The 18,402-nt window shown below is 42.9% G+C and overlaps 1 protein-coding gene across 1 annotated transcript in view; it reads right to left on the bottom strand.

Annotated features, from left to right (window-relative positions):
- DDX20 (DEAD-box helicase 20) overlaps nucleotides 1-18,402 on the bottom strand; it is a 181,766-nt gene that overhangs the window by 43,738 nt on the left and 119,626 nt on the right. The window contains exons 8-9 of the mRNA XM_069238660.1: nucleotides 7,073-7,155; nucleotides 4,695-4,800 (exon numbers count right to left, since the gene is read on the bottom strand). Of these exons, the coding sequence (XP_069094761.1) occupies nucleotides 4,695-4,800; nucleotides 7,073-7,155 (189 nt within the window). The remainder of the gene's footprint in view (nucleotides 1-4,694; nucleotides 4,801-7,072; nucleotides 7,156-18,402) is intronic.

The raw sequence follows: 18,402 nt of genomic DNA, 5'->3' as shown, positions 1-18,402 counted from the left end.
CCAAATCAAGAAAGACAGGAACTGAGACACTGATGCACCATTCTGTACAATACGTGGGAACAGAGGAAACATACTGGGGCTACCCCAAAGTCCTACAAAAGGTTCAGAAAAAATAGCATCCAAAAATAGTTGGAATACATAGTACATCCTCTTGGGCCTGGAGCCAGTTCAGGGCGGGCAAAACATTCTTCCACACCACTGACACAGTCTCTGCTCCAACTTCATGCTCTTCTCAAATGAAAGATACCATATCTCGGTCTATTCAAACACAAATGTCAATACACTAAAGAACTTTATGAAAGCCACAAAAGAGAATAGTTCTTTATACGTTGTGTTTTTTAAACAAATATTTGTGATAACTGTCTGGCAGTCAATTTGCACTCAGTCCAAGCAGAGACCCTCACTCTAGTCAGGGCAAGAGAAATATTCACTTAAGATAACCTCTGTTCGCCCCCTTGGTAGCTTGACACAGTCAAGCTTATCTCAAAGACAATGTGTGAAGAATTTGTACTAACACACACAGTAATACAGTGACAACACTACAAAATAGACACGACACTAGTTTAGAAAAATAGTCAATATTTATCTAAATCAAACAAGACCAAAACGACAACAATCCAACATACACAAGTAAAGTTATGAATTTTTAAAACAACAGAATCTTACTACATAGAAAGTAATGGAAACATTGTTGTAACTCAAAGTAACTGGTTTGCGTCAAAAATAAAGCTGCACGGGCGAGCCTGCATCAGAAAAGTCAGCAATGTGTCAATTCCTTTCTCGCAAGTGAGGCGGTGCATTGTTTGTTCCCCGGTGGGGCAGACTATTCATCTTTTCTCTCTCCCACAAGAGAGCGATGCATCGATTACCAGACGGGGTGCCTTGGCTCTGCAAAGGTTCACGTTGATTTTGATGCCCAGCGATTATGTGTGCGAAATCCGGCTGCATGGTGATGGAAAACCGCGCTGCGTGGGGTTGCACAGTTTTCAGCAGCTGTAAGCAGGTATGAGGTCATTTCTCCAGCCGTGATGCAGGTGTTGCGTCGATTTCATAGTCGAAATGCAGTGGTGCGTCGATTTTTCCGCCACGATTAAGGCGGTGTGTCGTTTTTTTACAGCCACGTCGCAGGTGGGGCATCAAAATGTTCCCCACACGGCTTGTGTGTGTGGATTTCAGTCTTTATTCCACAAGCTTCATCTTTCAAGGGCCCAGGGACTGGACAGGGCACCACTCGGCAGGGTAGGAGTCAAAGTAGAGTCCAGGTGCTGGCAGAGGAAGTCTTTGATGGCCCTGATACTTCAAAACAAGAGGCAAGCTCAGTCCAAGCCCTTGGAGACACTCCACAAGCAGAAATATACCACAAAGTCCATTCTTTGTCCGCAATCAGGCAGAACCGGCAACTGTAGGCCAACCCAGCAAACCAGAGTCACAGGCAAAGAGGCAGTACTCCTCCAGCTCTTCAGCTCTTCTCCTTGGCAGAAGTTTCTCTTGGTTCCAGAAGTAATCTAAAAATCTGGGATTTTGGGTCCACTATTTATTCCCCTTTCTGCCTCTGAAGTAGGCAAACTTCAAAGGAAAGTCTCTGATGTTCACAAGATCAGACCTTGCCCAGTCCTGGCTCCAGACTCATACAAGGGGGTTGGAGACTGCATTGTGTGAGGGCAGGCACAGCCCTTTCAGGTATAAGTGACCACTCCTCCCTCCACTCTAACCCAGATGGCCCATCAGGATATGTAGGCTACACCCCTGCTCCCTTTGTGTAACTGTCTAGTGGAGATTCACAAACAGCCCAACTGTCAGTCTGACCCAGACAAGGAATACACAAGCAGTCAGATTCACAGAATGGTTTAAGCAAGAAAATGCCTGCTTTCTAAAAGTGCCATTTTCAAACGGACAACTTAACAAACAACTTTACCAAAAGATGTATTTTTAAATTGTGAGTTCAGAGACCCCAAGCTCCACAACTCTATCTTCTCCCAAAGGGAAACTGCACTTAAGTTATTTAAAGGCAGCCCCAGTGTTAACCTATGAGAGGGATAGGCCTTACAACAGTGAAAAACAAATTTGGAAGTATTCCACTGTTAGAATGGCACAATCATTACTGCAGGCCCACTGGTAGCATTTGGGTTACAGACCCTGGGCACCTCTACTGCACTTTACAAGGGACTTACTAGTAAATCAAAAATGCCAAACATGGAAAAGCCAAGTACACATACAATTTACACAGTTAGCACTTTCACTTTAGCACTGATCAGCAGTGGTAAAGTGCCCAGAGTATCAAGACCAGCAAAAACAATGTCCAGCACACAGACAAAGCATAGGAAGTAGAGGCAAAAAGACAGGAGACTTTGCCAAGGATGTCAGGTCTAATAATACTCATATGAAAACTCTGGAGATATCCTGAGTCTGAACAGAAATTACGAAACCAACAATATAATTGTACTATCTTAATCTCAGGTACCATACTCTCTTAAAACAGGGAAATTAAGGAAGGTATGTTGAAGTCCACTGGTGCAAGATGTTCGCCAGAGTATCACTGCTTGGTGGATTCCTCTCAAACAGACCTTTAAATGGCCTGGTACAGTACTAATATTGTGTATTAATCACATCACTTTCTCCTGTCAGGGCCTCTTTCTGACAAGCAGAGGTGGGCACATTCCACTCCCGACTCTGTATTCGATGCTTTAAAGCACACTGTGAACCCCTGAGATCAGCCTTGACGGAACCATCTGCCTTCAACCCATTGTAGATGAAACATGGACAACCATCTGTTTACGTTTTCTAGAGGAACTGGCTTCAACAGGGAGAGGTCTTTTAAAACCTTGCCCCAAATATAGCACAATATGTGTTTGGTCCACAACCCCTTGTATTACTAAAAGTATTTCTATCCTGGTGCCAAGTATGGCCAACCCTGCTTAACGCCAGCCCTCAAACCAGCTCATGTGCATTCAGGATAGTATGTCCAAAACCAGCTATAATCACTTTCGTCTGGCTGCCAACTCTTGACCATATCAAGCACACTAGACTTGTGATCGATTTCTCGTTATTGTTGACAGCGATCAGGGATGGTTTCCAGCAAGGGACAGCAGACCATGATCCCTTTGATTGGGTTCTAAAACTGAAAGCCCTTTTGTTCTAAAAAAGCAGCATGTGCTCTTTAAAGAAACCAGTGCTGCTTTAAAAAAGGTTTTCGGTTTTTGAAAGATTCAGGGGTAGCAGGCAGTGGCTCCCTTCCAGACTCCCTTCTCATGGAACCGCGTCTCCTTTTCAAATCAGTTACCATTCCAATACAGGAGTCGGTGACTCATTAAGGGTTTGCAACAGCAATCACAGTTGTAAACCCTCTGACATTCCTTTGAGAATACACCCCCTTACATTTGTGATTTGGATAAGATCGCACAAGTTTTATACATTTTAAGTCAAAAACATAAAAGGGCTTCTGTACATAAAGAAAAACCATTTTGCAGCCTCAAATCCTATGATTTTGAGGATTACAAGGTTTGCAATCACAAAAGGGGTTTATACACGAGGTCCAGTATTGCAAAAGATTAACAAAATGCTCACACAGATTCCACTGGTGCATGAAGAAAGACCAACCCCAAAGGAGGGCATAAAAAATAAATAAATAGTATGTTTGAAAGACAAAATATTCCCTTGAAATAGTAAAGGTAACTGGTCCAACAAGGGTTAGTTAAAATAAAACAAAGACTCTTTTAGGAGGGAGAGGCAGTCGTTTAGGGTTTGAGGCTGGCAAGAGTGCTGCACGCCTACACTGCATGTGATAAGGAGTGTGATGCGGACTGCTGGATTAGTAGGTAATGAAAATGTAAAGGAAAAAAGGGACTATTAAGGCATCACTGAATGGGTTACATTGTCCTCATCCACCAGTCACCTCTGAAGCACTTTCACAGGCTGGTTTATCATTCAACCTTCTTACAATCCAAAGTTATGCCCCAAAAAAATCAACAACAAGCCTCACACTGGTCTGTCTGGTTGAACAATAAAAGGTCTTTTTTTAGAGGTATAAATTCCTACCCCTGTGCTACTCACTGTAGTAATCAAAGGGAGAACTCTGCACATTCTCTGATTTGCTTATCAAACTGACAAAGTAAGTTTAGCTTTTCTGGGTTTATGTAGCAAAGCCATTTGTTAGGGTGCATATTACTTAATATGATACTGCCTCGAGTTTTCAATAAATATGAATAAGAAGTTACATGATATCACACAAGAGTCCAAGGACATGTATCTTCACCTCTTGTTATTTTATCTGCCTTACTTTGCCTATCCTTGTTCTTTGGCTACCCTAACAGTTTGGTGCTGTAAGATCACTAGGTTCAAATTGCAATACAGAGAAGAGCACCTTCCAACAAAGAAACTGCCTGAAAAAAAGGTCCAACCTAAAAAAGACCAGTAACCAAGTTACATCATGTACAAGAGCAGAAAGTCAACACTATGTACTAACTGAGATGGTCAGCCTAATGTCGGTTTCTGGTCTTCTGCCAACATTTTAAAAAGGGTCAAAGTGTCTCATTTTTAAAAAGCAATATCTACTGAAAGATCACTGGTAGAAAATTCAAGAGAGGGTCTCAAGAACATATGCTCTCTTATCTGAATTTCTTATTATTGTATTAACACATGGACAACCACAGATGTTTCTGCAAGGATTAAATACTGTTAATTACAGAGCACATTACCATAGCGTCCAGCTCTTCCTATACGGTGCATATATGTTTCCCAGTCCTGGGGAACATCCAGATTAATGACCAAGTTCACTTTCTCTGCATCGATTCCTCGTGATGTCTGAAAGGTAAAAACAGAGTGGCTCGTCCACTTATCAGTACTTCCAGAAAGGTGCCAAATACTTTAAGAAAGCATTCACACATGTTGGCGATCAAAAATGTATGTAGGATACCCAATTAGGATAGTATGGATAAGAACAGACCAAAAAACAAGATTAAAGCATGGAAAGATATCTGCAATAGACAATCTGGCTGTAGGATTTCACTTCATAACTTTAGATAACACATCAACTAGCTAAAAATAATGGTGTTCATAGGGCGAACAGTAAAACAAGGATTCAAATAATGATCTGGATTATTCAAAATGCTCTTTATGACTGGCGGGCATAGGAACAGCCAGCAAACTTTGAGAAATGATCATAGGGCACAAGACTTCTGAGGAAGAGAATGCTGTATCTATAGTTTTGGTCTAGTCATCTAAAGACGTCAGAATAGTATTTTTAGTTGAAAGTAACTTGAAGATACTACCGTATTTATCGGCGTATAACACGCACCGGCGTATAACACGCACCTCATAAACTTAGATTTCAGTATGTACTATGGGTCCTTAACATTATATCGGCGTATAACACGCACACATCATTTGCCCCCTATTTTCAGGGAGAAAAAGTGCGTGTTATATGCCGATAAATACCGTAAATTAAAAAAGTTGTGTTATACAAGCCCAAAGTAGTTAATTCTGTGATTTTAGGGGCTTAGAGTAAAATTTACAACCATGCTACTTCTCTGAATATTTTTACTAGCCCAGAGATAGCGGTCAAGTCGTGAAGAATCGCTGCTATCCTTAAGCCACCAAGGCGAATATTACGCCTAGGATGCACTTTTCCCATTTGCGCCACGGCGCACCTTCAAATACGTGCGCTGTGCACAAACAGGGTAAGTGCGCCCTATTATTATAGAGAATGCACTGCCCTCAGGGAGGCCGCAAACTTGGGCTGCCCTGGAAGCAGCGCATTAAAGTGAAATATGGAGCGGCTGCTTCAAAGCCACTCTGTGTTTCAATGTGGAGGCAGCAACTTACCTGCACTTTAAAGAGGGATAATAGATCCCTTTGCAAAAGGGTGCAGTGAATGGCTGCACCTGCCTGCAAGGGGATGTCGGGGGTTAAGGGGCATGGGACTTCATTTCCCCCTCCAGAAGGCTGCCATCAGAGGGTGCACTGACCGTGCACAATCTTTTTGTCGTGCATTTTCAGTGCTCCTCCCCTTCTTTGCCTGTGCCCGCATCCATATTAGGCGTGGGATCAGAGGCAAAGAGAGTCTCTCATTTGCATGAGGGCACGCCCCGTATCCAAAGGAAGTAACGCCATCTTGTGATAGCGCTAAAACTACATGGGCCATCCCTATCAGTGTTACAGCAGAGGCTGCACAAGCGTCTGCAGCCCCTTCTATAATATCAAAGTACCCTGGGGTGTGCACAAAGTGGGTGCACATGCTCGCTGGGTCCCTAGGGCACTTTCATTAATACAGCTTCGGGAGTTGGAACCATGGTAACTTGCTAAATTATTTAGGTGATACTGTTATAGCATTACTACCAACTCATGCCTATTCCATTATGTCACAATTGATACATGGCCTCTAACAGCTTTCAAGTGTCTCCAAGATGAAAACCATGTGGGGCGATTAGAGCATGAAGGTGATTAGTACTAGCTGATTACCCATCTTTGGGGACATGCTCTGAACTGGTTAGAAGGCCTTGATTGCTGCTCCTGAGTTGGTTTGCTTAACCACCATCACGTGCTCTGTATAGACGGATACCTCTTGTGGCAATAAAGTGTTAAATGTCTCTTAAAATGTTATTGTCATCATTTTTATGCCCACAGGAAAATATGCATGCATTTCAGAGGTCTTAAAGAGGAGATTCAAATCGAAGATGATGCACCATGTAATCACATTCTTATCGAGGTTCGCCTCCGGCCGCATCCAAAGCAAAGTCTTGGATTAGAGTGTGCCAGATATCCTCACATTCAGAGAAACCCCTTCACCACCTGTTTGGCCTCCCTGGAACAGCATGGAGTGGCATCTTCCATCTGTAGCAATGGGATCAGGTGGGGGAAAGTATACAACAATATATGTACAGTATAATTTGCATATCATGTGTTTTCGCAGTAAATTAAGATTCCTAATTCAGGTACCCTGAGTGATTTTGTGAAGGAACCTTAAAAAGCGATTTGCAGAAATTCTGTAAATCACTACTAAAATCCGGATGTTGTAAAAATACTTATATGCCTAAAATTCATAACTGTGCATATTCACAGTTTTATTTTGACTCACCAAATCAGTTGAGATCAGTACACGACAATGAAACTGTTTCAATTTTGCCATTGCATCCAGTCTGTGGTCCTGGCTCATGCTTCCTGTTGAAAGAAACCAGCAGTTACGACCATAGTGCAGATACGCTCTCTTGACACAGGTTACAGGAATCGTTTTTTTTCTTACTCTTTTTGGTTTGTAAACTGTCAGTATTACTGTTAGAAATAAATATTTTTGTAAATGTTGTTAAAACCTACTCTAAAACAACGTAACTTAAAAAGCTCCTTTTACACTTTAAAAATTCAGCACATTTGCTAGTAAAATGTAGGTATCCTATGTATACTTTAGGCATGCAAGCTGCTTTATTGCTGTTAATTTTAGCAATCTGTTTATTATGCTACATTAAGTGAGAAACTGTAAGTAACCATTTAAATTGCTAATATTTTACACCTCAAACGTGCACTGTAACCCATCAAGATTGTTTTGAGTAAGTACCACTATAAATGCAGGTAGTCACAAAAACCAAGCCACTTGCAGGTGTAGTATGTTATGCTTATTTGTTGAGACACAAATACCAGTGTTTTCTTGTTTCTGCATGTTTTCTTTAGGCTCAGGCCAGGACAGCGAGTAGCCAGGTTTTCTAAGTTTACTACCCAGGGCCAATGAGAAATCATGAGGCTGAGGAGGCAGAACTAAAATGGAGCCTGTTCCGCTCAAGTGATCAGTGAAGAGACTCCAGTATCACAGAGATTTGACTCTGCTTTCATAAACGCAGGAGAGCCCATGCTAGGCACCAGTCAGAGTGGCTTGACAACCACAGAGTAGGGTGTAATTTCCTATTTTAATAAGAAGAAGCTATGAAAAACCTCCTCTGTGGAGTACCGCAAGGTTCTTAGCCTGAACTCACTTTCAAGCATACATGATCCCTCTAGCCAACATTATCCGCTCCAAGAGCTAGACGTCCTATCCTACAATGACAACACTCCACTCATATTCTTTCTCTCAGGCAAGGTAGCAACTGAGAACAAGTTCAGATAATAACAGAAATCGCCAACTGGATGAAGACCAGCTGTCTCAAACTTAACACCGACAAGACAACATTTGTGACCTTTTGGGCAAACACCTCACCATGGGACTCCACCTAGAGGCTGGCAAAACTAGGACCCACAATTACCAAGATTGGTCGGGATCGTCAATAGCAAACTTGACATGACCACCCAAAGTCAATGGTGTCACAGCCTCCTGCTTCCACACACTGAAGATGCTAAGAAAAATCTTCAAATGGCTCCCAAGCAGCACCTGCACAAACATCACGAGTGCCCTCATCTCTAGCAAACTGAACTATGGGAACTACCCTTTGTATGAAAAAAACATTTTTATTAGGCAATTTTATAGATTTACAGTCACAGCATAGAACGTAGCCGGCAATCTGTAAGTAAGGCATACGGTTGGCAATACCATCAAGCAATATATTCTCATGAAGGACACACCACTTAAGACAGAGGGGTGTAACACACTAGCTAATATAAGTGTGCAGACTGCAACATCCGAGTGAAGAACTCCCTTTATGGTGGGGTCAACAAGCATCTCACTAGGTGACTACAAACCATCCAGAACTTAGCAGCCCGATTCACCCATAATCTCCCATGTAGCTCACCTATCGCACCACACCTCAAAGAGCTCCACTGGCTTACTATACACAAGTATCCACAATTCACTCCCACCTTCAAAGCACTATACAACTTTCACACAGCCTACCCCAATGCTCACATGCATTTCACAAACCATCCAGACATCTCAGTTTGGCTGGATTCCTACTTGCACACACCACACACATAAGCAGAACCTAATCTGGAGATCGGGCCTTCTCCTACATCACTCCTAGAGGGTGGAATGACTTACCAATACACATCAGAGCCCCCTCCTCACTTCTTGAGTCCTGCAAGAAGCTGAAGACTTGGCTCTTTGAATAGCCTGTGCCACCCACCCTACGCGAGACTAGAATCACCTGCCCAGCACAGGATACCCATCCAGTTGCACTTTACGAATACACATAGCATAACAAGGAACCAGGCTCCAAGTTACTCATATAGGGCACACTTTAACGGTTTGTGCCACAGGGTATTAAAGCCAGGTGAGTGAGGGCACAGCAAACTGTCCCAGAGTTTGACCTGCAAAGGGTACAGCACATCAATACAACGGACCTGCAGTTTTGAACAGTTGCTCCTTATTTCAATGGAAACACATCCAGCATTATTTTTAATAGGGCCAGGGATCCCTCCGTAAAAGGATGCAGTTTATGACTACTCCCACCTGCATGATGATGGTTGTGGGATCTATTGGAGCTCTCTTGCGTTGTACACATCACAGTGTCTGAGAAATCAGTGCTCCTTTCCCACAGACAGCTTCTTTGGCCCTGCACTCTTGCATGTCACAATGTCTGGGTATCAAGACAAAGGGACTTCCTCATTTCCATGGAACCACTACCCCACACAAACAAGGGTACAACCACTGGGGATTGCGCCCACTTGGCTCAGCCACACAAGCATTTTTGGCCCTTTCTGTAATACCAAGGCTTTAACAGCAGATGTAAACACCTACTGCACACTGAGGGCTCAACACCTAATAAAGCTCACTGAGCACCGCAAGTTATACTGCTAACAAGACAGACTTCTGGTAAACATACACTCCCTTAATAGTTGTGCATGTTAATTAATGCTTGTTAGGACAATTTCTAAGTAGGGAAATAAAAACATGAATAAAATTGTAAAAAAAGATGGTGGTTAAACTTGGGTTTGCACTGTATTTAGGGCTGGATACTCTAGTTTTAAACTGACCAAAATAATGCTATGCAGTGTAAAAACTTCGAAGCAAGAGAAAAACAACATTGATTTATCAAGTTGCTCTATACCAACTGTAATTAAGGGAAGAACGGAAATTGACGTGAATTTGGAGGTGAAAAGGAGAAGAGATATAGGATCACACCTTTGTGCAGTGATAAAGGAAAATACATTTCTTTCTGGGAACTGCCATCGTTAGAACTGGTTAATTTCAATTTATTTTACAAATTGTTCACATAGGAAATAAGATCTCACCTCAGCATGCACAGAAAGTGAGCGTGAATGACTTCTTGGAAACTGGAATTGTTTCATTGTCTTCGATTGGCCCACACACATTTAGCAGTTACATTCAGCTTCATAATCACCCACAGTGTGGCAGTTCCCAGTGGCCCACTACTCTATATCTACTGACATTGAGAACTCACAGATAATCTGAGAACACTTAGGTTAAGGTGGTAGTGGCTGCACACATTCCACAAGTACTGCGCAGTAACATTGTGTACGCTCCATATTTGTTTGGTAAACCAATTTCCTTGTTTGTCTTCCTGTGAGATAGTGTATACCGAAGAACACTGGTGTAACAGTTTTCATGTACAGTCTACAACAGTTGTGTTCTACTACGGAAACTAGTGACTGCAGTGGGAGAAGATGTGCCAATCGTGAATGCAGAAAAAGAAGAAAGGATACTTTTGAGAACGTGGAGGAAATGTAATTGGTTCTGACCTAAACCACCCCATAGACTAACCAATAGAAGCTTGGCTAGTTGCTTTCTAGGACTTTAATATAACAAAATTAGGTGATGTAAGTTCAGTTCCTCTCTGTTCCTGGCTGTTCTCAGTTGTGCTCTCTTATTTTGTTAGTGGTGTGTATTTGGCTTTCTGCCATGGACAATTCAGATGCATTAAGGCCAAACATTACTGAATTGTTCCCTATTATGTCACTGTCCAATGAAGAAGACCAGAAGATGCTCCTCTGAGGAAGACATTGATGTTTGCTGATCCGTTTAGAAGAGGTATACCCAAAATGTGCATTTGCCTTTCTTGCAGATTTTTATGTTTTCTCTTTTAGAAATCCAACCGATATTTTTGGTTAGCGCCATAGTCTAAAGTTTTCCAAATTCACTTTTTTGTGTTCTTTTCTTTTTACATGAAGCCCAAATATGTTTATTGGATTAGAGTAATAGTTCAGGATGCCACAAACTAAATTTGACTGTTTTATATCAATTGATTGTAAGCAATTCATCTGTGATAACTAAATGTATTCTGCCTATCATTCATCTGTTATTGTTGTTATTTTGCACGGTGGTCCTTGATTGCTTAATGATAAAATTTCTGATTAGACTGCAAGATTCTTTAGAAGATTTGGTCACCCTGTATTATTAAGGTACTCTTATTATTCGGTCTTGCATTTGATTTACGTGATTTTAGCATTGTTAATCTAAAGGGCAATAAATGTTAAACTCTACTAAACTGGTGTGGTGATTCATGGCCACATAGGTCATGGTGCGTATAAATTACTGACTCCAATACTGAAAGTGATGTTTATTGATTTGATCTCATTGTTGTTGACTATCTCACTCCTATCTGAGTCCAAAGATTTGGGTCGACCTCTAACGGTAATTGATAAGTAACCTATACGTGTCACCTTATAATTAAATTATAAATAGAAATATAAGGCTGGACACACCCACGAAAGCGACAGGAGCTATTGCCAAGTAGTGTATTTAGACCACAGGTTCCAAAGTCCGAAGTCTTAGCTACATCAGAATTTTACATTCCCACCACTGCCAAAGTCTGAGGCACTAGGGTAATAAAGCATACACTTCAACTAACAAGGAACCTTGAAGAAAGAAGCGCTTGGCCTTCACACTGTTGCCAAGATCCAAGGAAAAACGTCTATATATGTTTATCTCTCTCTCTCTTTCTGTCGGTCTCGGTCTCTCTTTCTCACTATTTCTATCTCTATATCTCACTGCAATCATCCCACGTCAATTAGGCCAATTTCCCATTAGGTACTGCACCCACTAACTAGAAGATATGGCCGCAAATTGATGGTTGAGAACAGACGACAATATGGAGAGCCAACAGAGAACTGATGTCCCAAACGCACAATATTCAATTCAGAAAGTAGGCCACTGTCTAGTAAGAGTTGTACTGCCTAGCCCACCCTGGGAATATAATTGGTGTTACTGTTCATTCTCAGATGATGCTGAAGACTAGATCAGTTCTCTAATATCTGATGATTTTTAATATTAAAATAAAGGAGACAGAGGAAACAATTTATTTTAAATTTTCTAGTGCTACATTTCTGATTGCACTGACGAACAGATACCTAAACAGGTCAATCAGAAGTCACTTTTAGCTTTTCTTAAATTGGTCATGTCTGGAGATTAACTCTGGAGGATCAACCTTAGTAGCGGTTTGCTCACGTGTACTGTGGAGTTAAGTTAACACCGCCAGTTTTTTTCATCAACGCATATTAATTTCCGTCAAACACTACTGTTCGATTAAAAACTTGTTTAATCCTCATAAGCTGTGAAAATGGTAAGTGATCCAAAGCTGGGGAGAAGTAATGAGTTGTTACGATCACTCTTTTTTAGCAAATTATGAAGCATTTAAAGAATGTGATGTTATTTCTAAAGGATCATTAGCAATACTCTGTAGTAATCTCACTGACACCCTAATAATTTGAAATAATTTCTGGCACAAAGAGGAAGCCAGAGTAGATCTTTCAGGAAAGATGTGTAGTACGTAAAAAGCCTACTGCCTAAGTGACCAAAAATGCTGCCTGGGCTCAATCACTTAAAGACGGTTAGAAAGAAAAGATTTAATGGCCAAACAAGCAACACTGCAATGGTCTAGAAGCAAGCTGACATCAGCTGATATTGTAGAAAGACGACCACCAGCAATCAGAAAAGGCAGGGAACTAAGTTTTTTTCTTTATTGAAAAGAGCAGGAAGAAATAGGCGCTAAGACCTGAGCTGACCTTTGAAGAGAAGGCAGCCATCACTGCCTCTGTCTTATTGGCCTTAAGTTCAAGCCTGTGTTTGCTTGTCCACTCTGTGACCAAAGTATACACTGCCCCCAGTGGCTTACCATCATCTGAACAGCTGTTAAGTTGTTTACATAAGTGTATAGTTGGGAGGCAATAAGGGCCTTGTAAGCCTCACTTATTGATTAAAGAGAAGAGTGCATCTTTCTACCAGACACTGCAGGAAGTAAAGGATACAACACAGAAGAACAGACACAAAGAAACAAGATGAGGGTGGTCTCAAAGGATGTATAACAATGAAGTATGGCTCGCCCTGGGGTCCAGACTTGGAAGCAGGCCCTCGGCAGTGTACGGATGACAGTGTTAGCTGTTGCAGACAGATGTAAAAAGATCGAAAACATATTTGAGCTGACGAAGACCCTGTCCCAGAATAAGGTTAAGTGCAAAACATCATCATAGGCTCAAACGCACTCCCACTTCTAGAATTCCCTAGGTTGAAGCGGAAATGGACTGCAGAAATTTTGTCGGCAAAATAAGTAATACATTGATAAAAAAAAGATCTGATAATGTGGCAAAGAAACTGACAGATTACACCATTCATATACTACTTTAACGAGCTCCCTTTCTTTATTATTGGGCTGGAAAGTTCTGCAAGCATCTTAATCCTTGCAAACCATGTGGGTGGCTCTCTTGTGGATAGGAAGGCAGGACAATTTTTTCGGTTTGGCCTAATGACAGTTTTAGTAGGCTTGTCAGCTTTACTTTTTGGAAAAAAATAAGAAAACAAATACTTATACAGAAACACACACAAAGAGGCTTTGAATCGTCCCACTCATCCGTTGGTCTGTTCAAGTGTCATTCATTTTTTGTTCAACGCACTACACAATAGAGCACAGTGCACCATGCCAGTCCACTTAACCCACTGGCGGTCTTGCTCTATGACTGATGCCATTTCTTTCCTGAACACATGTACAGTCATCTCAGTAGTAGTTCACTTATGTTCCATTACTGGTAGCCCAATGTATACCCCTCAGTGCCCTTACATAAATATGTGAGAACACCACGGGGTGCCTACTCCAGTGCATTCCACTCAGTGCCCTTACATAAGTATGTTCAGTAGTCTAGGAGTATGCCCTGCTCTGTTGTGGTTTAAACAGGGCTGGAAGAGGGAACAGACACTCTGGGGCTCATTCCGACCCCGGCGGTCAAGGACTGCCGGGGCCGGGGTCGGCGGGAGCACCGCCAACAGGCTGGCGGTGCCCCGCAGGGCATTCTGACCGCGGCGGTTTGGCCGCGGTCAGAAGAGGAAAACCGGCGGTCTCCCGCCGGTTTTCCGCTGCCCGACGGAATCCTCCATGGCGGCGCAGCAAGCTGCGCCGCCATGGAGGATTCCGACACCCCATACCGCCATCCTGTTCCTGGCGGTTCGCCCGCCAGGAACAGGATGGCAGTATGGGGTGTCGTGGGGCCCCTGGGGGCCCCTGCAGTGCCCCGTAACAGGGCCCCACAAAGAATTTCAGTGTCTGCTGTGCACTTTCGGAGCCGGCTTCCTCGTGGGAAGGGGTTTCCCGCTGGGCTGGCGGGCGGCCTTCTGGCGGTCGCCCGCCAGCCCAGGGGGAAAACCAGAATGGCCTCCGCAGTCTTTCGACCGCGGAGCGGCCATTTGGCGGTTCCCGCCAGGCGGGCGGCTACCGCCGCCCGCCAGCCTCAGAATGAGGCCCTCTATGTTTAGAAACCACTGCAGATTAAACTTTATCTGCAGTAGTTTTTTTATACACAGAGGGACTTCTTCTTCAAGCCCTGTTAAATAAAAAAACACTGCAAATTAATTCCTTGGGCACAGTGGCAGAATTTAATTAGTAATTCTGCGTTACAAGAGTAAAACCTAATTACCAAGTCCCTCCAATTTCGCTGGCGGAATTAAAATTCTGCCCACCCCTAGTTTTTTCTCTGCATTGCTTAATCAGCCCATGGGCTGCATGTGCGTGGCAATTCTACTTATGGGCTTGTAGGGCTGTTTAGGTAAGCGAGAGTGCACACCATTCTTTGCAGTCCACCTTTACTGTGATGTCAAAAGGATCAGTGCTATCCAAACTTAACATCCTTGCAGTAACTGTAGCAGATCGGAGACCCTGGCTGATACCCTGAAACCGGTCCCAGGATGCTTGTTTCCAGTCCACGGAGGACCTGGCTTGGCAGTTTGGGCTGTACTGTTCCCATGGCGTCAAGACTGATTTGCATATAGCTGGGTCCAAACTGGGGTGGCGTGGTGGGCAAAAAAAACAATGGATTAAACCCAGATCTTTGTGACTGGGGGTGAATGTTGGCATTGTTCAGCATTCCGTCCAGTAGCTGTTCTTTCTGCTTTCATTCCAAGATCCAGGCACAGAGCTAAGAAGAGGTTCTACCAAGAATTATTACAGTGCAAATCTTCTCCCCTTAGAGTTAGAAGTGGTTACCAGCACCAAAATCATTTCCTACAAGGGTAATCAGTCACATTCCAAGTAACAAAATTCCTATCTGTCGGCTTTAATACAGTGGTATAACAATCCCCTCTCAAATGGCTATTATCTTTAACATATACTTTTCACAATGAGTATGTCATGCCTACTGTGCTTATTATAAACTTTGCAAAATAAACAGATCAGACCTATGGCATCTGCAATATTTTTCCTAGTAACTAATTAGGCATGTAGCTGTTATTCTTGATTTGTCACCGTAACCAACTGAGGCGTCCTTTACTGAATTTCAATTGTCCTACAAGGGAAATTTACAGCTGGCACAGCAAAATACTCTCTCTCCTAAATCCGTCTAACAAGGATTCTGACAGTGCAATTCTTCGATAGACACAGCTTGTCGGATGGTGTAACCAGCACCAAAGCCTTGTAAACTATTGTAATCTGAATTCCCTTGGGTCATCCGTCTATATGCCTCAACCAGTGGAAGAGCTTCTGTTGCCACCACTAACATCCCTCCCTTGGCGATCTGATGATGTTGGTGTTTGCCTGGTGTGCCAACATCATGAAATGCAGCCGGAGACGTGACAGAAGCCAGTTGCTTACACCACGCTGGGAGAATGGACCCCCTTTAGGTGAGTATGTCTCTGGGGGGAGGAAGGGCTTTGGAGGAGATTGTAGACAACTGGTATAGAGGGAGAAAAACTAAAAAATTCCTTTAACCCTGTGCTTGTTTGGAGTGGATTCCTGCTCTTGATCGTGGTGGTGGTCCTGATTGTGGAGCAGTAATCATACCACTGGATCACCTGGGCTGTTGGCGCGGGGGGAGATGGGCGGGGCATGGCCAAGGGTCACTCCCTGGGGGACATACTGAACATCCATGGCGTGCCCTCACCAATCTATTGGGGGCAACCGTGAGCGTAAAGGTGAACTGACTGGTCTGTATCGTTTTATATTTTTTGTTCAGTTACACGGTTGGCAGTAGTTTGATGAATTTAGTTAGACCTGTTGTGCTTGTAGTACTAGTTGGTTTGTGCTTTTTTTGAAAAAATAAAAATAAAAAAAATGCGGTGTGTGTAGACAGGAGTCTGGCTGGCAGTGTGTGTGGACTGGTGCCTGGATGGCTGTGTGCGTGGAGTGGCGCTAAGCTGGCAGTGTTCGTGGACTGGCACTTGGCTGGCGTGTGTGACCTGGCATTTGGCTGGCAGTGCGAGTGTGTAGTGACTGGCTGTGGGTCACTACACACACATTGCCAGCCAAATGCCAGTACACACACTCAGCCAGCCGGTGTATGAAAGTGACGAGTCCGTGAATGACGCTGTCTGTTGATGTGAGTGTTACAATGTGCTGGGCCCGCGGCTCGAGGTGTGAATGGTTTTGTGTGTGTCACGCATGAAAGGTGTGTAAATGATGTGTAAAGTGGCTGGTGCCTTGCCTTGTCGCAGCTTTACTGCTCCAGAGCTGTTTCATTGGTTCAGTTTTTTGAACTTTCAACTATTAACAGTGTATTTCATTTTTGTGAAATCTTGTTACTAAGATTTACATTCTGAACCTTTCACTCACCATTGTGTAAAATCCAACTAGTATGTGTGAGTACTTGAAGAATAAATGGTTGTGCAGTAACACTGGTCTTTTTCTGCCAGGGTGTACACTGTCTCAAGGGAAAATCTACCAACTCTAGATATTTTCGTAAAGTAACCATCCAGGAGAGTGCAGGGTGGTGTGCCTCTTGTGGATTCCATCACATTTTCCTACCCACAATCCTCAGCAAACCTCAACATTTGACTAATAGCACATATTTTCCTTGCATTTCTGTGCCATATTCTTCCAGATTCAGAAGAAAACCACAAACTTCCTACCGCCCAGTGTTTCTCCACTTGTCCCAGTAAAAATGATGTCCCACTTGTGTGGCTGGGCCTACTGCCCACAACAGGACCAGATCAAACTAACATCAATGGGAGTCCTCTCAAAGGGACAGTCATTGACCATGCTTTGATTTGTTCTGCCGCAGGCACTAGGCCCAGCCCCACAAGTGAGGTACCATTTTTATAAGAATATTTGGGGGAATGTTGGGTGAAAGGAAGTTTGTGTCTCCCCGCAGATTCCAGAACTTTCGATCAAAGAAATGAGAGGAAAATGTTTTTTGTAGTCAAAGTTTGAGGTTTGCAAGGGATTCTGGGTAAGAAAACTTGAGAGCCATGAAAGTCACCCCATCCTGGATTCCTCTAAGTGTGTTGGCTGAGCTAATGACCAAAATCCACCACTGGGTAAAAAAAAAAAGCATTAGTTGTCTGTGGAAAAATGTGATGTGTCCACGTTGCATTTTGGGACATTACCTAACACGGGCACTAGGCCTACCCACACAAGTGAGGGACCATTTTTAATCCAGAGGCTTATGGGAGCACTGAATAGTTGAACAAGTGTTAGAATCAACTGTATTTGTTTGCATTTGCACCCTCCAAATGTAAGACAGTGTGTAGGAAAGAAGTCAATAAGAGAAATGCCCTCTAATCCACATGCTGGTATGGTTACCCACAAATTCAGAGATGTGCGAATAACCACTTCTTCTAATCTCCATATCTTGTGCCCATTCAGATACCTATTTTTCACTATTTATATTTTACCATATGAACTGTTCTACACTTGGTACACAATGAAAAAAACATTGCAAGGTGCAGCTCAGTTATTAGCTCTGGGTATCTCGAGTTCTTGGAAAACCCACAAACCTTATATATCCTCGTAGGCGGGCATAGCAGATGTAATGGTACAATGCTTTTGTAAAATTGACCATTTTTTCCATACTAATTTTCAATATATTTTTTTAATTCAACATTTAGTTTCTTTAGGAACACCTTGAATGATCTACACAAATGACCCACTGCTGAATACAGAAATGTGCTTAGTTTACAGAAAGGTATAGCTTTCCGGGATCCACCATGGGTTTCACACCAGTTTCCAGCACAAACTGGAAGGAGGTTGAAAGCACAAAAAAAATAGGAAAAAATGGGCTATCTCCCAAGAAAATGCCAAAACTGTGGCAAACTTTTTTTCCTCCCCATAGTCA

This window comes from Pleurodeles waltl, chromosome 6 (genome assembly GCF_031143425.1).
Source record: "Pleurodeles waltl isolate 20211129_DDA chromosome 6, aPleWal1.hap1.20221129, whole genome shotgun sequence".
Lineage (NCBI taxonomy): Eukaryota > Metazoa > Chordata > Amphibia > Caudata > Salamandridae > Pleurodeles > Pleurodeles waltl.
Note: the sequence above shows the minus strand (reverse complement) of the source record. Positions and strands in the feature narration are given on the sequence as shown.